Source organism: Pholis gunnellus, assembly GCF_910591455.1.
Source record: "Pholis gunnellus genome assembly, chromosome: 9".
Classification (NCBI taxonomy): Eukaryota; Metazoa; Chordata; class Actinopteri; order Perciformes; family Pholidae; genus Pholis; species Pholis gunnellus.
The window spans coordinates 12,090,905-12,117,261 of NC_136535.1; the positions used below are offsets into that span (position 1 = coordinate 12,090,905).

The 26,357-nt window shown below is 41.1% G+C and overlaps 1 protein-coding gene across 1 annotated transcript in view; it reads right to left on the reverse strand.

The window, feature by feature from the left end:
- The window catches only part of igsf9ba (immunoglobulin superfamily, member 9Ba), a gene marked incomplete at both ends in the record, with an annotated part of 50,525 nt that overhangs the window by 8,055 nt on the left and 16,113 nt on the right, over window positions 1-26,357 (reverse strand). The window contains 12 exons of the mRNA XM_079166529.1: window positions 391-617; window positions 1,997-2,172; window positions 3,461-3,584; window positions 4,933-5,083; window positions 5,206-5,325; window positions 5,427-5,567; window positions 6,306-6,448; window positions 7,891-8,036; window positions 9,643-9,784; window positions 12,522-12,639; window positions 16,658-16,809; window positions 22,370-22,516. Of these exons, the coding sequence (XP_079022655.1) occupies window positions 391-617; window positions 1,997-2,172; window positions 3,461-3,584; window positions 4,933-5,083; window positions 5,206-5,325; window positions 5,427-5,567; window positions 6,306-6,448; window positions 7,891-8,036; window positions 9,643-9,784; window positions 12,522-12,639; window positions 16,658-16,809; window positions 22,370-22,516 (1,787 nt within the window). The remainder of the gene's footprint in view (window positions 1-390; window positions 618-1,996; window positions 2,173-3,460; window positions 3,585-4,932; window positions 5,084-5,205; window positions 5,326-5,426; window positions 5,568-6,305; window positions 6,449-7,890; window positions 8,037-9,642; window positions 9,785-12,521; window positions 12,640-16,657; window positions 16,810-22,369; window positions 22,517-26,357) is intronic.

Below are 26,357 nucleotides of genomic sequence, written 5' to 3' on the forward strand. Positions count from 1 at the left end.
AAAAAGCAAACGTTTTTAAAACGCACCTATGTATCATAATGATATGATCATTTTTCTATTTCCTATTACTTGCATCATAAAAAGAAATGTATCATTTGCAATTGTCTTGTTTGCATATTCTTATTTTAGTCATTTAAGTAGCACAAACTAACTTTTTTGTAATTTCAATTTGTGTTCATTAAAATGCACTAAAAAACAAAAAGGCATAAGACATTTTGTGTACACTGATGTCCATTAAAACACATATGTATGCATATGCATATGCATATGCATATGATAAAAATGTGGACTGTTTAGAAATGGAATGTTTATAGAAAGCAATGTTGATTCCTTATTATGCTTGGCACCATGAAATGGGGAGATAGAAGTCGACATGTGTATGTAACTGACCTGAACCAGGTCTCTGGCTATGAGCTCGGTCTCAGTGGATGGGATCAGGTCATCCAGAACCTCCCACCTCTCCCCGAGGCGGAACTCCATGATGTATCGGTCGATGGGTGAGGAGTGGTTGGCTGGGGGGAGCCATGTGAGGAGGACACCGTGCTGCGTGCGATTGGCTGTGAGGCACCGTGGTGGAGTAAGAAGCACCAGTGGTTCTGGGGTACCCAGAGGAGAGCCTGTGGAGCAGAAATGATGCACATAGTTAACAGAGGAAACTAATTCAGACATTATATTATTATATAAGAGTACAATTTCACTCAAAGAGAAAATTCAATGTCTGAAATCAAACCAAGAATTCAAAGCTAAATTAAATGAATGTGGAAGTCATGTCATGAGTGACGGACACTTAAACCATCCTGTCAGTTGTATGTTGATCCAGCACATCACAATAACACAACAGCAATGCAGTACATTTGTCTTGGTTTTCAGAGACAAAGGAACAGGGCAAACTGTATTAAACCAGTGTTGCATTAATAATGCAGGATTTGGACCTAAAACATGGGTCTCAAAAAGGTCTTGCGATGTACCAGTTTAACCAAAATCTATCCTCCTTCTTGCACATGCTTAAAAAGATATACAAATAATAAGACTACGTATGTAATGTAAAATTACTGTACAGTATAAACCAAAAAGCTTTTTGTCTGCTGCCATTCATCAACAGTATTATCCAAGTGTGGGAACTAGGTCAGAACTTTTCAAGCCTCATTTAGCCTTTGTTGAATGACGGTAATCTTTCCAACACAACGAGTAGCGGAATCCACTGTAAAGAACAAAACCGGTATTGTGATGAAGTTACTGTCATCAAGTGTTTGTTTAATCATAGCATCAGTAAAATGATTTCACAGTTATGATGTTAAATATTTGGGGGTTTCTTCTTTTGAAATCCTGATGGGAGGGAACACCTGGGCTTAGGAGGGATACAGCTCTTGATTTATGAAGAGTTTAATCACCAACTGTGTATTATGGAGGTGGATGGATTTAAAGCAGCGTGCAAACGTATCGCTGTCTTTGAAGCGGATTATAAAGTGAATAATTCTGTCATATACATTCAAGGGCTCAGGTTTGGTCTGGCAGTCATAGACTAGATTAAATCGATCTACTTCCTCTGCATGTTTTTGGTTCAGTTGGTATAAAACATTATGTAATCTGTTTATTTTGTTTAATCATGATGAAAATGGTTTACATTATACTAGCATAACAAAATATAAATATAGAGATAATATAATGCATTGTAAAGTTCTGATGTGATGCTCATGCACTTATCCTTCTTAAGAACATGTTAAGTTGACTTGATAGAGATGATAGATAATGGTAATGTTTGCATATTTACTACATGGAGCTCTGTGTTTTATTTTTGACTGATGTTCTAATAATCATCTTTTTAGGAGAATATTAAACATACCAAAGTAAAATCTGAATGAAATGACTTGGTTTTATCCCTATTCATTAATGTGAACAAAAATAGATGTGATAATATTGTAAAAAAATATAAATAGTGTCTCAGTGCAACTCAGTAGATTTATTTTGAAGTCAAACCCTTTGAATAAGAACCCACCTGCAGTGTTGACTGTCACAACTTCGCTGAATGGGCCCGTGCCCAGTTTGTTTTGTGCCAGCACACTGAACTGGTACTCTGTCCCAGGCTCCAGCCCTGGCACCACCAACCAGGTCTGAGCACCAGAAACTGGCATCGAATGCCAGTCATGAGGACCGAAGTCTGTTCTCTTTGACCTGAGAACAGAAACGAGACAGAAAAACAGAGAAATTGTAGATGATTTGTACCATAAATAATGGTGAATAATGTAATAACTGTCATTAGTTAAAAGACAGTGTTGGTCAATTGGTTACATTTTGTAATAAAGCTCCAACAAGATTTCTCTGTTTCAGATAAAATGATGTTACTTGTCTTAAAGCATTTAATGTGATCAAGTCTTAATTCATAGTCATGTTTTAAAATGCGTTACTGCCTATTACATATTTCATTTGGTATTGTCTTTTTTTAATCAATTTCTATTTAATGTATTGGTTTTTATTTGTATATGCATTGTTTTACTGCTTACATTTGTTCCAACTTATAATCAACTTTGAATTGCACTGATTTTAGAAAATTAAAACAAAAAACAGGGTTAATAAGAAATAAAGTTGGCTGTCTGCCATAACCGTATCCAGAAATTGAATGCCCTTAATGCTTACCAATCTTTATCTTTCAAGACTGACTGAATGTTTTTACTGACTAGTTTGTGTGAATCAGCATAGACACAATCTATATCTAGATAAAAAATCTCTAATAACCATATGTGTTGTTTGGTCAATTCTACCTGTTTCAATGCCACCTGTCTTCACTGGTTCTTATTGGTGGTTTGCCAGAAGTAACGTTAAACAAAATAACTGAATTTGGAGCGTATAATGAAGTACGATTTAAACATTGGCGACTGGCAAGAGCACTTGAACGATCCTCCGGGGAAATAAGGCCACTTTAGCAAGAAAGTCTTAATCATAAAATCATTTGAAATACATCTGCTTTCGTAACTGTAATTTAAAAAAAGTAGTTCTTTGGTGCATTTTACCTCATTAGAGCTATGCCGTTCACAATACTCTACACCACTCGGCTAGAATGTGTTTGGCTCTACAAGGTAATTAATGGGCAAAAGTACAATATTTGCCTCCAAATGTTAGTCAGTATAAAGTAGCAATAAATAGAAACACAGTACTCAAGTGAAGTACTTGTACCTTTTAAAATTGTATCCACCACTGAAAAACGTGATAACTATCAGGTGCACGTACCTCATGTACCTGATTGTGAGTGAGTGAGACGTTACTTTCCCCAATACGCACCGTGAATAATGCACACGCACATCTACTGAATACCCTGAGAAATATGCTGTCAAAACATTCTGCTTGGGATTGACTTTCTGACATATTTTATCATCACTAGTCAAACTAGGCTCTTAACCTCATGGTAGTGTTTCCACATCTGCAGACTGCTGCCATTGATTTGAAGTTAAATAAGAGCACTCACACTGGACCATACCACACAGAGAACGTCTGCTCGAAGCCGCCATCATATCCTGGTTCCCAGGACACATTAGCAGAGGTTGTTGAGGGCAATACATGGATATTGCCCGGAGCGTGTGGGCTGGTGCCTGGGAGACCGAGACACAGAGAGGGAATTAATTTAAAAAGCACAAGTACTAATTTACCTAATCAGATATATAACTGCTTACAATTATCATTTAATATCACTTGCAGTAATGGAACTATAGTATATGTACGGTGCATTACACTTTAATCACATAACTGGCCATTTAAAGTCAAGTCTACTGATCGAGTTCAACATAATGCACCTCAAGTCGATTGAGGAGCATTTTGTTGCCCCCCCCAAAAAATGCTGTGCACACTCTTGCTGTAATAATGTGATGCTGGCTAAGGTGGTGACCAGTGTAAGGTCAAGTTCAAGAGCAGCAGTGCTGTCTGCAGCTCTGCTCATCCCACCCACGTAGCAGCTGTGCCGCGTGGCCCAAAGCCAGTTACTTCTCCCTGGGATGAAAGAGAGACCTGAGCATGGTCTGAGGGGCACAGCTGTCTGCGGCACCTGTCGGCTATGAGCTGGTGGCACGTAGGTAGGCTGGAGCTGCCACCACAGTGTAACCACTCCGCCGGCATGTGAAACCTATACTGTATGTAAATACATCTTTCTAGGCTGCAGGGGTCGAATATTTCATACTCAACATAAATATTTGTTGGTGTGAGTATGAGTGAGTATTCCTTTAAAAGGTCTGGACTAGCATCTGAAAAAATAAAGAACAAATCTAATATATATTTCCACAGGGAAGAGCAGTTGTGTGTATAATGAGTGCAAAGAATGCAGCACTAACCATCCCGAGAACACAGAAACTTCTGTGCATCTCATTGCTATGCATATGTATATTCTACATGATGCATTCCCACCATGATTAGTTATTAAAATCTGAATCCTGCAACTTACATTATAGGCAACAGAGGAGACTTTCTACAATGTTCAGTTTTAGGGCTTTTATACACACAGATTTTCTGAGTGAATAACAATCTTTGTGCATCGGGACCTTCACAGCCCTGTTTAAACTTCATAACCCTGCCTGCCTTTGTCGACACTTCAGTCAATTTATCCAACAGTGAAAGTATGTCCTTGGTCCATTGACTCAACAGACAAAGGCTGCAGTGAGGGTGTTTTAGCAGAGGGGTGGATACCACACTGTAGTTACAGATTCAGGCGTTTTGAATTAACAGTATAAAGCTATTACAGATAGGATCTAATGAAATTTTAATGATTCCCAGGGGGAAATTGGACAGAGGCAAGGTGTCTGAGGGATGAGGTTCTTATCGTGCAAATCACTCAATACACACACAGCAAAGTGGGATCACAATGAACTCAAAACAACTCTGAAAGGTCAGTTGGTTGAGGAAATTGAGCAAGCTCTGGTGAGCTGAGGGTACTGTGCAGATTTGTTGTACCGATGACTAGGATACGCGTGCTGGCAGTGATGCTTGTGACCACATTGGTGGCTACACACTCCCATTCTCCGTGGTCCTCCTTGCTGAGAGACAGAAACTGTAAGCTGCCACTGGGTAGGATGTTGTGCTTACTCTTGCTTGGCTTCCCCACCTTCAATGGACACGGAAATTACAGCGACATGGTTAAGAAGTGAAAACAAACATATAACATGAAAACAAGTGCAGAAGATGATTTACTAGGATGTTTGTCATGGTGTGTTATTTCTGCCGCACCTTTCTCCAGGTGATGGTTGGTATATCGGGGTCTCCAGAAGCAGCACAGGGGATAACAAGCTCTCTCCCAGCCTCCTGACGGTACTCCCCCCCAGGTCTCACATTAAAGTAAGGGGGATCCTGGAGGAAACAAAACACCAGGCCCATCATGAGGACTTCTTGGCACATCAGTGTCTGCTCAAACTTGCAGCAGACAGAAGCAAACATGAGCAGTGAAGTACCTTTAGCACCAAAGTGGCAGGGGAGGACATGCCCATGGTACCCAGGGCGTTGTAAGGCACACAGGTGTAGGTGCCCAGGGAGTCTTCTGTGGCCTCCGCCACCCGGATGCTTCCGTCCGGCAACAGGCTCCATCCAGGATACTACAAGACAAGGGGACATCTGAAATGCTTGATGTCAGGTTGTTTTTTTTTGGGAAGTAGATGGTTATGTAATGAAGGCCTGCCTTCAACAGCAGTTCAGCATATTGTGTGACAGTACATTAGATAGTAGATAAATAAAGATAAATGAAGTATCTGCACAGAGCTCTCTATTTGTCGCTCTATCTACTGGGCACTTCAAAAACAGTTTGAACATGACATGATAATATATATATATATATAACATGTCTTTATAGAAGAAGTTAAAAATACTGTGCATTAACAAACTCTTATACTGTGGTATGAACCGTTTATTAAATGTTTGTATACTGCTATGAATGCTAATTAGGACGACTTAGAGATCCAGTGTGTAGGATTTAGTGGCATCTGGCCAGAACGCTACCAACTGAAACTTCTCCTGTGTGCCAAGTGTGTAGGAGAACGATAATAAAACATCAATCTTGAGCCAATGTTGTGTCTGTCTGATCTGAGCTACTCAAACATGGCAGTGCAACATAGCGGACTCCATGAAGAGGCTCCGTATTCAGATGTAAACGGCTCATTCTGATGTAACGAAAACACAAGGATTTGTATTTTCAGGTGATTATACACTGAAATACTTACTAATATTATATTCCATTTCGGCAAATAGATTCCTTTAAATCCTACACACAGAAGCCAACTTAAATGTAAAAGTGTAAGAGGTAATGTACAGGATTAAACGCAGGCCTGAGTACCAACCTTCTCCACTCTGAGGGGATAGCCGTCTTTCTCCCACTTCACTGATGTCACAGGTGGGTTGGCGTCCACCGGGCAGCGGATGATGCCAGGGAGTTTGCGTGGGACGTAGATGACCGGGGGCATGTTGAGCACTCGAGCAGGGTCTGCACGTAACGGAAAGATCAGTGTTAGGGATGCTAGACAATTTCACTTGATGCAATCCCAAAGAATTGACATTTGGTGTATTGCTTGATGGGAAAGACCGGATTTACTAAGCGTCTCAGAGAAGAAAACCACTCAAACTAACATTTTATGTTAAGTCTTATATCCAGCTAATTCTTATTTTGTATTCATTTATAATAATAGCAGGGCTATATTGTTTGAGAGAGTGCATTTCCCAAGACTTACAATTACATGCTGGAACATAAACGAGGTGTGGATGAAAGGGGAATAAGTGGAAGAGAAGATTAGGCAACAGAGAGGCAGAGAGTTTTAAACATCATCACTGTGCAATATGTATTGCTGCACTATTATAGGCTGTAGGATGTGGCGTTGGACAAGGCTGATCATTTCACATAGCTGAGTCAAATTGCCTATTATTTCAATTCACACATAGATTACTAAGTCATTATGAAGTCAGGTGAGTGGCTTGTCAATGCTTTCTTGAAGTCTAAATAGCGTATTTGTAAATATTATTTTGAGGTTTACTGAATTTAGTCATCAAATGTTTGCATTTTTTTTTATCTTGGAAAGTTATCAAAGTGATTTGGCTATACACATGAAACATATAAAGTAGTGGTGCTATTTTTCTGCATTTTGATTAGTACCATGGTTTAATACTTGATCACACTCTCTCTCTTAAAGTCGTCCTTTTCCTTGTGTTCATAAATTACTCTCAAATCCTACTCTGAGCATTTTATATTCCTAGGTTTACTTTCGGCGTAATTCCTGGGAGTGATTCTCAGGATGTTTGATAAATATAGACCCAGAGTATGTTTTGCATCCAGGAAACTGGTTAAATTATAATCTGCGGTATTCGAGGCCAGTGATGAAATCAGTGCCTGAAGTGCCTGTGAATCCCCGGGCTCTCTCTCATACTGTAGCACAGTAATCAATGACCAGCGGCAACTTGGGAGCAAATTAGCTCAACACACAAGGGCTTGACGATGAAACGTCAGATGGCCAGGAGTGGCGTTTCTCTCTCTCGCTCTCTCTCTCATCGGTCAGAGCTGCTAAACAGGAAGGTCACCATTTCATTTTTCGAGGAGCTAGACTCAAAAGAGACGAGGAAAAAAATGGAGTCTGAGGACGAGTCCGTCTCCATCCTTGTGCTGGAGTCGGAATGGATCAAAACGGTGTCATTAAGATCCACTAAGAATATGAAAATGGTCAAAGTGGCTCAGTCAAAAACAAAGTGTGTGACTCTCTGTCACGTCTGCCCTTGAAATTCAAGAAGGTTACTTAGCATTACAGTGGTAGAGCAGCGCTGCCAAACAACACAGCAGCCTCCATACTGCTGCTGCTGTTCCCTTCTCCTCCTCACACAGCTCGCCGTACCGTCTCCCCGCCCCTCCCCCATCCACTTTGTTGCCAAGGTAACACTCACACTGAACAGTCAGGTAGGCCGATGCCGAGGGCGAGATACCGAGACTGTTGCTCGGACTGCAGGTGTATTTCCCAGCATCCTCCGGCTTGACCCGGAAGATGATGAGGGTGCCGTCGATGAGAATGCGCACTCGGAGCTTCAGATCACTGCAAGAAGACACACACGCACACACACACACACAAACACGTTTTGGCACGCACCGTGTTACTGAAACACACCAACAGAGAAAGGCACACGTCTCATTTTCTTTGCTGAATTACATCGAGGTGCCATAAGAGAGCAGCAGAGAGTCAAACAGCATCCAGCTCTGAGAGAGGAACACAGAGTACAGAGCAAGAGATTCAAATAAATCTGCTAATTGCCATAATCGCCAAATGGTACATGTACAGCCTTTTTGTTTTCCCCCTTGACACCATTTGAAATTAAACACTGTAATGATGGAGCACATATTCTGTTCTTTTTAATGGAGCTGCTTCCCTTTTCCACACAGGGAAACAATTTGATCATGCAACAGAATTGGAGCTCAAACTGAATATGTCATTAACTAAAGTAAGACCCTTTTTATTAAGGGTTTGTACATCGTAACTAATTAATGGCTTCATTAATGGTCAGTAAACCATTTGCCAAAGCTTTACGTATCAGTTAAAGGCCATTAATAAAACCATTGTTTGGGTTGCCAGGTTGTTTTATTAAGCGCTTTGACTGATTGGACCATATGAATGGATCAAAACCCAATCATCAACAAATGATTAACTTATGTTATTAATGGTTTACCAAGCGGTATAACTGCATTAGTACCAAATAGATTTGTTTTACAACTTGGAAACCCAACTTCCGTTCCTATGAATGGCTTAATAATTGATCTGTAAAGTATTAGTTAATGTGTATTGACCATAAACAACATTAAATAAGACAATGCCATGAGCTACCTCCTGCATTAAGCTGTTTGTGAGTTATCTAGGAGCTGATATTTTACATGCATAAATAAAAAATGCTTTATTATTATAACTTAAGTTATGATTAGGCTTATCTTTTATTCTATTAAGTTTATTTCCATTAATTTGCAATCATGCATTTTGTTGTTCTCTCACAGTTTTCCTCTCATTTCATTTCTGTTCAGCCGTTTCTCTGCTTGTCAACTTCTTAAAATTAAACTACTCCCATAGTTCTGCCTTATAAACTTCCTTATCTTATCCATCCTGCAAAAAAAAACGAAAAATAAATCAAGATTGACGCCTGAAAGACGTTTTAAATTAGATGGGACACATCAGTGCACTTCCTCTGTGGAAGTCCTTTAGACACTTGTTTTCACTGCCACTCAAACTCCCGTTCACTTGTTCTTCCTTCCCACTTGTTCTGTCACTCGCTCGCTGTAAAACCCTCTCAGACTGTAAAGAACAGCTCTGGGGAGCCGGCGGAGGTCCTGGCTACGCTTCAGAGATTATGATGACACAAGGCCTGAGTCATGTGATATTGTCATCAGAGCGCACTAACTCGCCTGGCACTGTCCAGACAGACCCCCGCTGCGGCCCCAGAGGACAGGACACCGGCACACACACACACACACACTCAAAATACAGCACAGAGACACTCAATGTCACTTTCACATCTTTAAAGCTTCGGGATAAATGCAAATTGTGTTTTAAATGTCCCTATAAGCAAGAGGCCATTAAGTCTTAACGTCACCCAAGTGATGAACTAAGATGTTTCCCTGCAGCTACAGTACAGAGGAGAACTTGATCATAACTTTACTTCTTGAAGTAGACGTTATCCTCTTCCCAGAACCAGGTGTAGGTCAGGTTACCAGGATACGCCTCCGCTTGGCAGGTGAAGAGTGCATTCTGGGATATGTTTACTGTGACGTTTTCTGGTGGAGAGACGATGTATGGAGGCCCTAGGAGAAGCAGAAGTGTTTTAGTTGTTGTTGTCTATTGGTTTTGCTATTAAAAGCTGCAATAAAAGATGTTTTTATAGAATATGGTGCATATTTACACATCCAGCAAACATGGAGCAACATTAGCATTCATTCAGATTCCTGTCTCTGCTCACATACTGAATGAAAATTCAATATTCACTCTACTCTATGAACTCCTGAGGGAAATATCTGGCTGTTTAGCTACTAAATGCTCCTCTATGTTCACCAGCTTGTTGCTAACTGTGTCTGTCTGCTGTTTGAGTGCTGAGCAGTTAGCGTACGGGGGGGGTTTAGAGCTTTTACCATGAATAGATCCTTACCTCGTCACTGACGTGTACTTTCATTTAAAACTCTTAAAACATGTCAGAAATATTTAACTGAAATAATCATCTCAACAAATACTCGATGGAATAACATTTTATTGTATTGACGATTGACTCTGAGTGCGAGAGAAGACTTCTAAAGGGAGAACAATTACTAAAAAATCCCATTCAGCCATCTGCAGGCCCTCTCTGCTTGCTCTTTTCCAGGAACACAGTGAGAAAGAGCACACACTATATATTATTTACAATATATCACCACAGTCTGATGTAAAATACAGTGAGCAAGCAACTACTGTAACCTTAATAGTAGTCCGTGTTGGAGCTTATGCATGCCTCACATTGTAACCTTTTTATCCCCCGAGGTGCTCCAGGTTTGCTCATAACTCTCAATAAAACAGCAGAAGCCATGAAAGGTAAGCTGTCTTTTATGAGTGGGCCCAGATACAAGCCTCCTGGTTATTTTCCTCACCGCGTGCACAGCTTTAATGCATCAGGTGGGAGCGCTGACAGCACTGTGCGGGTGTCTCACATAACAATTAAAAACAGATCACGGCAGTGAGAATCATGACTCCTCAGATATCTGCTTGTTATTGCTCTGAGTTTTAATCATACCCCGCATTTTATCCCTCATCGCTTTTCAAGCCAAATATTCAACTGAACTCAACTTCAGTGCACAGTTTTTATCATGCCATCTAACTATAGATTTCTATAGTGTCGCTTGATGGTTTCATACCCTGACAAAGGTTTTATGAGGTGGAATATGACACTTAGTGTGCATGCACAGTCAGCGGTGTAAAATACGTCGCGTATGAGAGTCTTATTGCTCTTTTATAGCTTCTATTTTTATTCTATTCTTCTTTTTTATCTTAGATACTTCATTTTTACCTTTCTTTGTTTTAGTCCTTGTGCTGCTGCAACATCAGAGTTTAAATACAGGCGTATCTTATCTTATCTTGTATCAAACATATCCTACTATCCTACATTATTCTGATGTTTGTACGGCAGAGGTCATCATGGTTACTGCATGGCAGCTGAGCTGTCTTGTGAATGGGGGTGGACAAAATAACAGGAACATCATACAACTTAGTAGTTCCATTATTTTTAGTAGAAAGTCTTATTAAGCGAAAGAAGCAAGACTAAAGAAGGAACCCTCTAACATTTGTTTTGGAATTGTCTGATGCTAGATACATTTTTGGTACATTCTGTTTTACAATGTATATAAATCCTTCCCAGAGGAATTTCTTTCTCTCTCCTAATATTACTTTATTCTTGAAATTATACATTTGGGGTCATTTTTGTAGGATCACGACATAATTTTGGAATTATCCATTAAAAATAAAAGAATATTTAGACTTTAATCTTGAAAATGTTTTCCTTGGTGGCTGCAATACTCATACATCATACAACAAAGGGTTTTTTCTCATTGCTTTACAATATTGCCTACAATGGTCCAATACACCAATAAGTAGCATGTGAAGACAGTTTACAAATGTATCAAATAATCTATTAGACCAGGTTTGATCATGTCTGAACAAAATAATGTTATATTTTAATTGCAGTGCTCTTGTACGGTCTGCTTTATATTGTGAGGTTTTGATATGATGGGGGCCTCCAGTGTGTTGTGGTTGAGAGAACGGGTATCGCAGTATCAGTGGCTCCACTGGAGGCCTGCAGACTTAATGTAGTTGCATCACATGCACCACTGGTTACACTATCCACCGGGTTACAACACAATGATTTTTTAATGCGTGTTTGCAGTGAGTGTGCACATGCATTTACTATACCGGGAACAAAGAGGAGAGTAATTCCTCTGCTCTGCTTTCCACCTACAGAAGTCAAGCATTTAAATAGACCTTACGCTAACTCGACCATAAAAGCAAGATGCTCAGCTGCTTGTTAAATACACACTGTTAACTCCCCGCTGTATTAGGAGACTGGGAGAGAGTACTGGAGGCTGCTATCACAAGCATCTATCCGATCTGTGTCTAGCAGAGAGCCTAGTTAATGGACCGGAGACAGACAGTGACGCTCTCGCGGACAGATCCTGTTGTACACACATGGTGGTGCACAAGAGCACACACACACACACACACACACACACATGGACACACAAGCCCCAGACTGAGTTATTGACTGACTGATAGAGAAGTTATGTTACATACATCAGTACACAGGAGAGTTGCATGCATAGCTTTTAAATGCTGCTACAGTAAATGCCTTCAAGTATAAATAATAAAACTACTTTAGTGATGCAAATGCAATATTTGGCCGAAGGTAGAAACGAGGAAACATGTTTTCTCATTTACAGATCTGGTGATCCGTGCAAATACATTTGTCATAATAAAATCTAATGTAGACCTTGCTAAAGTGTGATCTATGTATGGATACAGTACCTTGAACCAGCAGACGGGTCGTGTGGAGCACCTCTCCCTGGTCACTGTAGGCTCGGCATGTGTACGCCCCTCTGTCATCTCTCGTGATGCCGAGGATGGTTAGACTGCCATCATGCACCTGTGATTTGCATGTGGAACAGAACAATAAAATAATGTGATAAACAGCAAGCATCAGGTTGTGAGACACAGTGATGGTGGACATACTATTCAGACTAGAGGTCCAACAATTGACAACAACTTCAGTAGTCAAATAATCATTTAAGTTATTTTTTGGCCGAAATGTTCAAACGTATCTAATCTTAATTGAAGTGCAGCAAAGAGTACAATGTTTTCCACTGAAAAGTTGTGGAGCAGAAGTTAAGTTGCATAAAACAGGTACCTCAAAATTGTACTTCAGTAAATGTACTTATGTCGACTGATCGTAGTCATACAACACTCCAACTCTTCAAGTAAGTTTATGGTGAGAGTCTACTCCAAAGAAAATACATCAAACACTTTAAAGTCATGAATGTGTCGCGCTTTAATTAACTCCGGGACCAATTCCTGCATGTTGAAACCTTGGAAGCGTTGCTGCGCATCCCTGTGTGCAGCCACTGATGAGAAGCAATAAGTGGTGAAGAAACACATTAACCAAACCTAATAGAAAAAAACCTTATAAATTATGCAACAGGTTGCGAGAGGCTCTGTCCATTCAAGTCACACACAGCTGTAGTCTATCCATTCATAAAGCTGAGGGGGAATCTGCTACGCCTGCAGAATCATTCCTATTCATCTGTCTTTCTAATGTTTTATAGCCCAGAGATGCTGCTAGCGGATCAACATGAGCAACATTTAACTTGTGTCAGTCTGTTGGCAAACCGTGTCATCATCATCACAAGATAACACTTTGTTCATCACTGCTGTGTAACACACAACACATGGCATGCTGGGCGCTACGAGTGCAAACCAAACACTGACGTGTTGGGAAGCATCGATGGTAAGCAGTTTGTATTGATTAAAAAAGTTGGAAGAGATCAAAATTTATTAAAATTGTCTGTATTTTAATTACATGCTTGCAGTGACTACTGTCTGGCTGACTGTCTGGCATGTTTTCTGTTTTTTTTCACATACCAGTAACCTTTACTGAGCTGCTCTCATTTAAGGCTCAGGTTAAGCCTCTCATTGAGTTATTTTGTGTTTTGTTCTTTTATAGAATTCATAAATGTAGAGTTGTAAAGGTAAAGTGTTAAAGGTGTGTTCGAGAAGAAAGCATAGAGAAAGTTTGCCTCACGATGAAAGCGACCAATTTTGGTTGCTCGCAAGCTAACAAGCAGTTTGCTCATTAAGAAACCTGCACTTTCACGAACAATGTATGTGATGTGCCATGTAGTACTTTGCTTTTGTGTGTACTGTATCTGACTGTCAGAATAATTCTTGAGGCCAGAGATCCCAGAAAGTACAGGAATTATCTTCCAGCTGTTGAAAAAAATTTTTTTTTAAGTTCAATCCTGTGGCTGGTTCAGATAAGTTGTATTCACTGCTCGGTGGAGACAGAAGGTCACAACAAAACTGTAGAATTCAACTCTTAAAAACACTAAACTTCGCCTTGCTTTTTTGTTGCAGGTTTGTGGCAAAATATCACGAAGTCGGCAGGCGAATTGAACCCTCATTTGCAGAATCTTGTATTTCCGAACCCCTAATTTCCACATAGTCCCACTCATAGACGTATAAAGAGAACAACACGTTGCTCAGTGGGGCTTAACCGTCACATCTTTTGTGCAAATTTCACCACTGGAACATTTGTACAGTACATGTTGATTTGCCCCAAACATCGAATGTACCAAGTGTACATCCGTTAGCTGTAAGCCAGCTAACGTATGTACTTGCACACACCAACTGTGTGTCTGCCTGTGTTTTTGTTTCTACTCTTAGACTCAAGTTCTTTGTTATTATCTCTCCTTTTCCCTCTCCTCTCCGTATGTTTATGAAGCAGATTGATTGGCGCAAGTTTCGTGCTCAAGTCACACCTTCTCATCAGGCTGCGAGCCCTGGAGAGTTTAAGTAAAGACGACACTTTCCCATTGACTTTGAGTGCAGTCACGCCTCCTTTAAAATTCACCACGCCTTCTGTCTAAACCCACAGTTAAACTTCTTTTTCTGGATCCAGTGATTCTATGTTGCACCGAATCGATCAAAATCAAATCATTACACCGCTACAGTACAGACAGCACAGCAGTGATTGCAGCAGACTTCCACAGACAGGACGTGATGATATGCAACGGCCATCAGTCCACTCCAATACTCTCTCTGCCACAGATGTACTCAATTCAAGGTGAGGGGGACAAGATTAAAGAAAAGGAGGAGGATGAGATGAGGGGGAGGGGGGGGGGGGGGGGGGGGGGGGGGGGGATGGGGACAGAGAAAAGAACAGTAGATAAGGTGAGGCATGAGATGAAGGCAGAATCTCAATTTGTGTCACACTTCACCGACACATCCATAGAGACAGATTTGGGCTTCTGAAAGCAGCAAGAGGGTTGCTGTTGTTTTCCTGCTTGCTTGTCATTTGAGTGCACTTTGGGGAAGACCCTTATAATCCCACCTAGGTTTCTATCCTCTCCTGCGCTACTGTTTTGTTAAGCGTCTTTGTTTTTGGGGCTCTCTTTTTTGTCTCCGCAAATAAATAAAGTAATAAAGTAAAGAGAGGACGAAGAAGACGGACTCCTCCTCCTCTCTTGTCTGTTACATTCCTGGCTTTCTCCATGACGTCTCCATGGATCTGATCATGTGGGTGAGCAAATTTACCCTGACGCGCATAAACACACACGCTCGTGAAGGAGATTTTCCCCGAGTTTGAGAACATAAACTCTGAGCAGCCAAATGTAGGCGACAGCTGATAAGTGCCCTGCGTTTTATATTTCCTTAGAATACAACAGTGAAACTAGTGAAGCATGGCATCAGGCTCTCACTAGCAATTTAAATTTTTCGGGTAACATTCATGTTAGGACTAATGTAATATTGATGGAGGAGAAGGAGATTAATAATGCATCATGCATGTTGTCTAATCATTTACTGAGGGGATGGTGTTAAAAAGAGGCGACTGTTGGGGAGAGAAAAAAGGAAAAATGCTTGAGTAAGGAAGAAGAGGCCTTTAACAGACACTCCTCTATGCTCCTGACACTTCCTGTATCACGCAGGCAGCTGTAACGAGTTGATAGCAGCAGACTGCAACATCAGTGTCATATGAGAACGTGAAGGCATGCAGAATAAAAGAAGGAGGCCTCCACCTTTCAAAAAAGTTTCCGAATACAAATCCAAGCCGTATGAAAAATGCCCTTCAATGGTTTTGTACCGGTTATACATATTCAACATCATGTTATGTCTGCACCTTTGCACCTTTTATTCAATATGCAGAACATCCTGTGGCTGCGATGAATCATCGTCCTCTGATGCGTTGGGTGTTTTTGAGTCATCTCTAATGAAACGCTGTGTTAAATGTCTTTGAATCTCTGCCACAATCCACCACCTGATGTTTTATTGTTGATGGTTTATGTAGCTTGAGACATTTTGCTTCCATCAAACCCCGTTGAGGCTGTGCCAGAAATATCTTGTCATGACATCAGAGTCTACTTTTGGGAGTTTATCCACAGGAATACAAATCATGCATCGCCAACCAACAAAGAGGTTCTCTGGAATGCGAGGTGCGCTGCCAGTCTCAACGTTGTTGACATTATTCAAAGATTCGTTATACAGAGGAGCAGGGAGAGCCTGATTGATGGTCGTACTGCGATCATTGAGCGTAATCTATCAAGGGTTCAAAACTTTTAACTTGTTGTCAACTAAAAATATATAGAAATCAGTGTAAAAGCTGTTATAAGTTATGTAACTGAGAATGTCTTGTGTTTCTTGACCTGCGAAATATCATAAACTAAAGCCTCTGCATCACAAATTTCAAACCCTGAAGCATTTATTGAGGTTCATCACATGGCAATGGGATTGTTTTGCAGCACAACAACAGAACAAGCTGATATGAGTGGGTGAGACATAGTCCATAACATACTTCCAGTACAGATGGACGCAGCGACTGACACCATCTGTGCACAAACCCGGCTTCTATATTTGTACTAATATTAATGCCTTTTATTCATCATCATTCTTACCGAGTATTTTGCGTCGGTACCAAGCTCCTCCCCCTCCCTCAGCCAGCTGATTATTGGTTTTGGATTTCCCTGGGCAGAGCAGCTAAGCAGAGTGCTTCCCCCTTCCTTCGCCTCCACATACTGCGGCGGCGTCGCTGTAAATGAAGGTGGGGCTGTGGAGAAAGTGAAAGTAGGTGTCATTACAAAAGTAACACAGTCTGAAGTACAACAATAATCATTATTAATGCAGTGTCTTGTCTGGTGTTGTCATCAGAGATGATTTGCAAATATCTTATCCACACCAGTAGCTCCGCAGTCCACCACTTTGCTTCACACTGAAATATCTCAACAACTATTGAACGGTTTGCTATAAAACTTTGAACAGGCACCCACGGTTAATGAATCTCAAAAGTCACAGACAGCTCATCAGCTCATCTTCCCCAAACAGCCTCAGCTGTTGTACAGACTTCTTTTCTATAAGTGTGTCTATGAGGAAAATGCTTTTTGGGGGCACAGGGGATTTTTTTTACGTTGTAGTACCGTCACTGGCCAGTAGGACAAAGTGTTCAACTCGCGTACGACATGCATGACTCTGGCCCACAAATATTGCTCAGACAGCAGGTAAGGCCACAGTTTTCTGAAACAGCTAGACACCTGAGTGAACAGGGACCAGTGATGACGACATTCATCCCTCCACGTTGCCATTTATTCGTGGAAAGCTAAAGAAACAATTTAGCAGCATCACTGCATTTCCACCTGATATTTCTTAGCATCACTAACAGCCACAAGGGAGCTCTTCACCAGCGACCGCAGGCCAATGAAGTGTAGTTTCCTCTGCCAGCTGCTCTCAGTGTCTCAACACAATATTTTCATTAGAAATAGTGGCAGAGTGTTTAGTTAAAGAGAGAAAAAAGGCGCTGCTATACAAGTGGGTCACTGCTAGCCGCTGGGAGTGCTGCCATGCTTCAGACTGCATACTAGCACCTGGCATGGAGCAAACAAATTGTCCAATTAGCGCGTTCAGACATCTGCCCGTCCATACTGCCCTCTCACTCTCGAACACTCGTTACATTAGACGGCACAGTAGATTAATGGAGATAAAATGCATGGCTGATTTATGTATCGCTTGCTTGTGGAGTTGACGGGTCAACAGCAACATTAAACGGATCACGATGCATCACTACAGTTATCAACGGGCAACCTGGTTCACTACGAGTTTGTGCTTTTACCTTAAGACACTTTATTCATTCTCATTGGTAGATTTGACCAATCCTGATTTATTTTTTAATAGCTTTAGCAAAAAGTTACGCATGCGTGTGTGTGTGTGTGTGTGTGTGTGTGTGTGTGTGTGTGTGTGTGTGTGTGTGCTGTCTGTATACGGCTTATCTCACATTCTTCTGCAGGAAACTGCATAATATTTTTATAGTTATGGCTGCATGCTCAAGGACCTCTCATGGCTGCGGTGACTCACACTTTCTCAAAACAACTTTTGGAACTACTACTACACACACACACACACACACACACTGCTGAGTACATCGCCGCCACTCAGTGACTGCTACACAGGCTGACAGCTTGGCGAGTTTAGTTTTCAGAAATTTTCGTTGCATATTTCGGAAATAGTTTTTTTTTCATTTGGGGTAAATTAAAGCCTCTTTTTGAAAATCTACCTGTGACTCGTCATGCCTGCAGCTCGCTCCCTCACAGGCCTAAAGCGGTAAAAGTATCCAATATTTCACAAATAAAGCAAAGATTAGAGAAAAGCCTCAAAAATAAGTTTATGTAGCAAAACACATTAATCTCCTCTCGTTAATCTTCGCACGGCCCCTCAGATTTATCTTGACCCTGAACAGGACGAAACCACCAAACTAGTTCTACCTTGACTAGCTACAACAGTATAATGCATCAGTATTATTAATGTAAAATATGATAATATATCATACACATGGACTGAGGAATGAGTACATTTAGCTGATAATAAGTAGACTTAAAAGCAGCCTTCACTAAAGGATCTGACTACGTCTTCCACCACCAAGTGCTGTTATTAATTTGAATTCAGATTCAGATTTTTCACAGGGGATTAAGCATCAGTTGGCAGGAAATAAGTGGCACACATGGCGGTGACAACAGCAGGTATATTGGTCAACTTGGGAGTTGTTTCACGCCATCAGCTACAGCTCGTCGCAGAGGAAGTGTCACTGTGGCTCTGAAACCTGGGAGTTGCTCTACAAAACAAAAGTATCACATTCTCGCCCTACTTACTGCAACTCTTCATCCTTTATATACATTAAAAGATGCTTAAAGATCCTGCAATTCCGCTGTTCTTCTGTGTAAACTACACAGCACATTAGCAGGTGGCCTGGATGCTGCAGTTACACACAGGCTCCGGCCTGTTTTTGAAGGCTTACGTGCGCGAGTTATTTGCTCACAAACTCAAGAGTCCGTCTGCGTCATTGTGTTCCCTTGCTTGGTCTTTCTGTTCTCGTCTCTGCTCCTAAGAGAATACGGCTACATACAGTACACATTTTTCATTGATTTCATATCACTGGTGTTTTCTTGTGTTTCAGTGTAAATGGTTAACTTAAAATCATGTGAAAACGCTGGTGCGCTGGTGGATTTTTCGTTCCTGAAAAGCTTGCTGATGCTTGAAAGAGAAGGGACGGACAGGGCGAGAGACAAGACGAGAGAGAGGAGAGGAGGAAAAGGAGGGAGGGCGGAGAATGGAGAGTGGCCTTAGTGTCTTTTTCGGGCACAAGGCCTTGCCATCTGACACCTGCCACTGAGTGGGCACGAATTCCCTGTCCGCTTGGCAGGAAGTTAAGGCCAGCAGACAGGAACTCAAAGGAGGAGTGTATGCAAATACCAACAGCCAAAGGAAATGGGTGCCCTTAGTGTCTGTGTGGAGGCCAGACAAAAATGGCACCTGCTTCCCTCACAGACACCCATTGAGAGGAAAACAGTAGCATAAAGTCTTCATATGAATTCCCTTATTGGATATCTAGACTGTGGAACAACTGCTGCTTTTGGTGTTTCCACGAATGTCTGTGTGTAAATTCAAATAGAGAATACTACTAAATATTTGTACCAGTTAAACACATCTACCCCAAGACAGTATATATGCATGTGTGTAGTGCATCTCTACTGCTAAACACAGTACATACACAGGGTCATGTAGAATGCCATCACTTAATATGCCAAATATAATATAATATGATATTCAGGGATATTATTAGTTCTGCTACAACCCGGAGAGCTCAGTTTCTGTTGAAAGGCCTGACAGGAGTAGAGAGCAGCAGAAGAGGGAGGGAGCAGTAGAAGTTAAGAGTGAATACTGATGAGGAAAGCTACAGAGATGCAGTATGCCTACACAACAAGACATTGATGCACACACACACACACACACACACACACGCACACACACACACGCACACATGCGCGCCCACAGACGTTCCCAAACTCTGAACATCACAAGAGTGTGCAGGTGACGGCAGACTACCACCTATAAACTCTTCAAACACGACTTCAACCAGGAGACAGAGATCTCATTTAGCCGCATAGAAACACACACAACGAGACGCTCTCATGTCAATGTTGATGTAATGCGCTACACACAGAACACAGTGCAGGAAGCAATTTACAAGCGCGTGTGTGCTGCGCTAACGCACAAACACGCACAAGAGAAAACATTATGTTCTGCATTGATAACAACCATTTATACACATCAGCATTTTTCATTCCAAAGTGATTATGCCGTGCAGTGGACTTTATAAATGGTTCTTTACACAGTATTTCGCATGCAGCGCGCTGTAATCATTATTCAAATACCAGAATTGCATCCATTGTAAAACATACGCATGATCAAATCGAATATGCATGAGTTTCACACGGCGCCAAAAATATACATGTGAATGAGTTTGACAGTTTGCTCGCAAATGCTCTCTCTCTCTGACAACACAGAGGATTACAGCCGTCTGAAGTTAGAGACCTGTGAAGCTTTAACTCAAGAAAATCTCCACTTTTGGCTTGATCTATTCTGTTGAGGAAATATTCATATTAGCCAATTGCAGAAAAGCCAGCTAAGGAATAGTACAAGATAATACTTAGACTAATACAAGACTAATACAACTAAATCATCTGCTGCGTTTACTTCACTGCACCTTTGCTGCATAATGCATTTACTCGGTTTACAGTTCCTGCAAAACATATGAAGCAGACTGATATAATATCTGTTTTAAAAAGCACTCCTCACTTGAAACAGATACAGCTTAAAAATAAAACACAAAGGCGTCGTTGTCTCTGTAGTCTCTGGCGCTTTGCAACAATGTGAAGACACACTTCACATAGGATTCTCTGAGCCACTGGGGCATTCCTGGGAAATGCAAAGGTGCAGATTTTTCTTTCCGCCTGGTCATCAGTTTGATAGCTCTCAGACTATCACAGACGATCCCTGCCGGAACCGCCTTAAACAGGCCGCAATCAATTCTCTTCTAACCGGCCTCTCATCCCTTTTTACACCAGGGCCTTTTGAAAAGGAGCTTCAGGAATGATCTTTAACATCGTCTAATGTGACTGACATAGAAAACCATGAACTGTCACCAGCAGATAACTGGACCAGGGAGTCAAGAAGCAGTGCGACTGAAAGGCTACTTGTAGGGCTGCAATTAATAAATAGTTTATTTATTTTCCCTTATTTGTCTTATGAAAGTAAAACACCAAAGACAAAATGAGTGTATTAGGGTGCATGTCCCCAGAGTCCAAGTCCAGCAAGTACACAAGAGGTTTGCGCACACAAATAACCCTGAATGCCCTTTTAAACTTGAATCCCTCTCTTTTGTATCTCTGTGTCCAGCTCAATCAGAGAACTACATTACAATAATGAACATTCACAGTACCTACTCCTCATGATTGAGGTGAGTTGATAGACTACTATTATCTTGTGCTTGTGGACCAAAGCCAAAATTCCCTCTAAAATACTAAGTTTTATTTGTGTGCTTTTGTTCATATGGAGCTTAAAGACATAGTTCCACCAATTTATTTGTAGTGCTTATCTTGTACTTATCCATAGTCAATGTATTACTTACAGGCGGCAGTCGATACGCCTTCAGTTTGTAGAAGCAGACCAGAGATACCATACTTGGAAGCAAAGCGAGGAACTGCTGTTGACCAGGACAGCAGCAGAACGTATTTCAGCCTTAAAACAATCAATATCAGTTGATAGTTATAATATTCTTAACCTCGTCATCAGACAGACGTTTTCGGCGTGGAACTGAAGCCGTTACATCCATCGGCGCTCTATTCAGAGCCACCATTGACAAAAACAATAATTATACCTCGCAGAACAAGGGAATGCTGGTCTACTGCTGCCTCGATCAGTTAGTTGTTTGCTTTAATGTGGGACTGACAAAGTACAGGGGGTGAAAATATTCTAAATATAGCGTACACATACCATTTTATTAGGCAAGCTTTTTTTTCAGGTGGCTAAAATACATTTTGCTGCTGCCCCCCCCCCCCGTCCACAACAGTGCACTGCTTAGCTTCCATGCCCATACTCCTGTCTGCTTCTCCAAGATGACAAACGCAATCTACTGTGGGTAATATACAGACTGTGGATAAGTACCTTACACATCCCCACCATTCCTTTCAGTGTACATGACGCAGGTTTTCTATTTCTTTCCCTTTCACACCCACAAAAACATATGTTCTCAGGTTAGGCGCTGTGTGCAGGTGACTCACCATTGACTGTGAGGTGCACCCAGCTGCCGTTGTGGAAGGTGTCGTACTGTTGCTCCAGCATCAGGACCCTGCACTCATACCAGCCTTGGTCATCGGAGCGCACTGGGTCAATCTGTAGGGAGGCCTTCCCGTGCAGAGAGGCTCTACCTGGAGACAGAAGAGGATTCAAAATCATTTGTCTTTTTCTGCTTGTCAAAACACCTGGATGCTCTTTTCAACTGCCACCTAATAGCTTTGCTGGTCACCACAGAGATCCATCAGAGCAGCTGGAGGTTAAGTGCTTCATTTCAACCTTTTTTTTCTTCTTGCAGAATTAAGAAAAAGCAGATGTATGATGCACTGGCTTTGCATCAAAAGAATAGCCTCCAAGTTATGGTGTAAAATAATGCTGTTTGTCTTTTAAAGAGATTAAAAAGACAAATAAAATATATTATATTAAAGTATTGCATTGTACGTTATTAGGATTAGGTGCGACGTTATATGAATCTCTGCTTCTCCCATTTCCGTTTTTTTCTTGACAGAGGCTCCATAAACCAAGACTTTGAACTCCTAGTTATTAAAATAAGCACATGCTCCAGCCTATTTGCATGCACAAAGTCCAAACCGGGTGTGACAAACCAATTTGTTCTTAGGGGGGGTTCAGTAGTCTGGAGCCTTTCCAAGCACTGCAAGGCAGGAAAACACCCTGGACAGGTTGCCAGCCTCTCATAGAGATAACCGAGACAGACAACCCCGAACACTTACTGTACTTTCATACCTATTGGGACATTTAGAGCCTTCAATCAACCTGATTTCGAGGAAACACAAAACGGATGTAAAGAGCATGCAGACTCTGGATACCTCCAAAACTCAAAGGATTATGAGCGAAAGCGTTCCGTTTTTTTGTAGATTTAAAATGACTGACATTTAAAAAATAAAAAATATCTCATTTTCTTTTTTGACAAGAGTTACAAAAGAAAAATCCATACCACTCTCATGTCTACAGTAATATATGAAGCTACAGCCAGGAGATGGTTAGCTTAGCATAAGCTAGCCTCTCTCTGTCCAAAGAAAACAAAAGAATATGACATTAATGTAAGCTTAGCAAAAACTGTAGGGGAAACAGCTGGCCTGGCTGAAAAATCTCGTTTGTTGGTTTAATCTGTGCCAAAACCAAGCGTTAAAATGTCAAGTTGTTGTTTTACGGGGGGTTATGTGCAGGACTATTTCTCGACCGGCCAAAGTGCTTTTCTGTAACAAGATAGAAATATTAATTAGTGAGCATGCCAGACTGGAAGCAGGGGGAAATCTCCTGGCTGTAGCTTCATATCCAACGTACAGACATGAGAGTGATATTGATCTTCTCATCTATCTCTCGGCAAGAAAGCGACTAAGCATATTCCTCAAAATGTTTGAACTGTAACAGATTAAACATCACAATATTGAACCATGAATGTGGCTTGAAAAAAAACGCAGCTACCTTCCAGTATTGGGATTCATGCATGAAACTACCTCGGAGCCATACCTTCAGCTGAATTCAAATTAAGTATTTGATGTCACTGTGGGAAAAGACCAGCCTACCACCTCAAAGAAATCATCTATTTCATATAAAACTTCTCCATCCCCGCCGCTTTTTTTTTTTTTTTTTTCCAAGGCTGAGGATAAATTGGAATTCTAAAAAGGGGGAAAATCACAAGGGATGAGAGAAGTTGAGGAAACCAGGCATGGTGAAATCTTCAGCTGCTAAGCTGTCTGTCTTCAAGCCTCCAGCTCGCCGCTCACATGGCTGCCTCTGACAGCCCAACAGACTAAAACATTCGCTTCTGCTGTCTGACGAGTGTTCGGAGATGGATCACTTTTCCAAACTTTGATGTGTAGATGTTCTGTAAGCACTGTTACATCAAACTGTCAGGCAAATATATTGATGTTGAGGGTGGGCTGAATTGCTCTACCAGCACGGTATATAAATGCAATAGATAGATACCCCAACCCAGGGATTGCCGCTGTAGTTGGGGTAAAAAAAACTGACGGGCTTTTTTTTTGTAAGCAGAAAATCGATGCAGCAAAGAGGGACGAGAGACGAGTCTACAGTCTGTAAAAAGGTAGCTTGTCTGTAAAAAGTCAAGTCTATTTTTGCCTGGGCATTGAAGTGCTGAGTGTGGTGGGTCGTGGCGTGAAGGGTGGGGATCAACCTCAGCTCCCATTTGTCAAAGAGTGAGAGGGTGCTGCTGCAAAGTTAACAGCACTGTATCCACGTCAGGGGCGGCCCCCTGGGCATTCACCATTTACACAGTACAGGGTTCTGTCTGCTGTGAAAACAGATGAGCTTAAACCTTGTTTAGATCACATCACAAGCTTTGTCAGATAGGAAAGCTTTGAAGAGGAAACACTAAAGATCCAAAGAGACAACGTTGGCAGTTTAAATCCAAAAGAGCTCAGATTAAAAGAGGGAAGATATATAGCTTGGAAAGGTTAATGCAGCACTTTCATAAATACAGTTAATTGTGTACACCTGAAAGTAATAACATTTCAAAATATAGTCTTATTTTTTATCCCTTGTTATAAAAGTGTTTACCACCCTAATATACCTTTTTTACAGAGCTGACATTTTGACAATTCCGTTTTCCAAAACCAGTCCCTGGTCACTCATTACTGTACTCTATAGTACTCTGTAGTCCCCCATAATAACAAGAAAATCCCTCATTAATCCAACTTGGGAACATTCATGCCAAGATGGTTAATGCATAGCTCGCCCTGTAGCCACGACAAATAAATAGCCTACGTATTTCATCGTGTTACATATCATGAGCAGTTTGTGGTGTAAAGTATCTGTTTCATCAGCTAAATTGAGTGAATTACAATTAGTATTGGATTTTATTTAGATAGTGATGGAGAGATTGAGGTTTTGTCAATATCTCTGACTTGGAATTAGAACTAAAGGCTGATTTATTTTTTCCACTGCATATAATTACAGTCCAACATTATGATATGAAGACAGCTTACAATGACATGTTAAGAAAAATACTTTATACTGTATGTAAACATTCCGATTAATATAGGCTGCACGTCAGATTATAAATACTGTAGAGACACATTAGCTCCCCACCTCTTTTAACAGTAAGAAAAAAAACTTAGCACTTTCATCATTATCCTGTACAGTAGCATGCTGTGTGGCCTACATGTAGGAAAAGCTCCTGAGGGGACGATACCGCCTACATATCCATATTATCCTTGTGCAGAGATGTGATTTAGATTTGTCCCAAAGCGGGATTTTATGACACTAAAATTTCACAACCTGCACATCTGAATTATTGATTGCGTCATTGCTTGAGTGGGAACAAAAATAGACGTTTTTAAATTTTGTAATTTCTATATTCTGTAGCTGCAGGAGAAACTGGCTGTTAGACAAGGAAAATACACAACTGTAACAATGAATCTAGAATAACATGAATATACTGTTGGTGTCTTCACAATGGAAAGTGAACAATGCTAGTGCTCACTGATCCAGACCAAATGATTGACCCATAGATGGATTTAGTGTCACTAAAATCTGCACGGTGATAATATTTTGATTTGTCCAAACTGTAAGTGCAGCATTCATGGATAATCTCCTCTATTTTGGTAGCAGCTGTGTGATGGCATAACATCACATTTAGTCTATTCACCAGTTTTATTCATATTAAGTGATAACAATCCATGGGAATAGCCCAAATGAGCTCTGAGACTTCACAGACCCAAAGAGCATCTCATAAGCTACAGTCCAAGCGTCATTATCTCACTGTCGTCGTGCACATGCAATCCCTCGAACAAACTTTAATCTATGTAATGACACTGGCCATATTCATGTTGCAGCTGTTCACTGCTAATTCCTCAGCAGTGGACTTGACACCACATGGCAGAGGTCCACTAGAGCGCGAGTGAGCAACGCGGAGTATGATGCTGTTTCAAAAGCGCCGGTCGTTCATACCCTGCTGCTGGTCAGGAGGCTAAAGTAAGCAACGAAACGCTG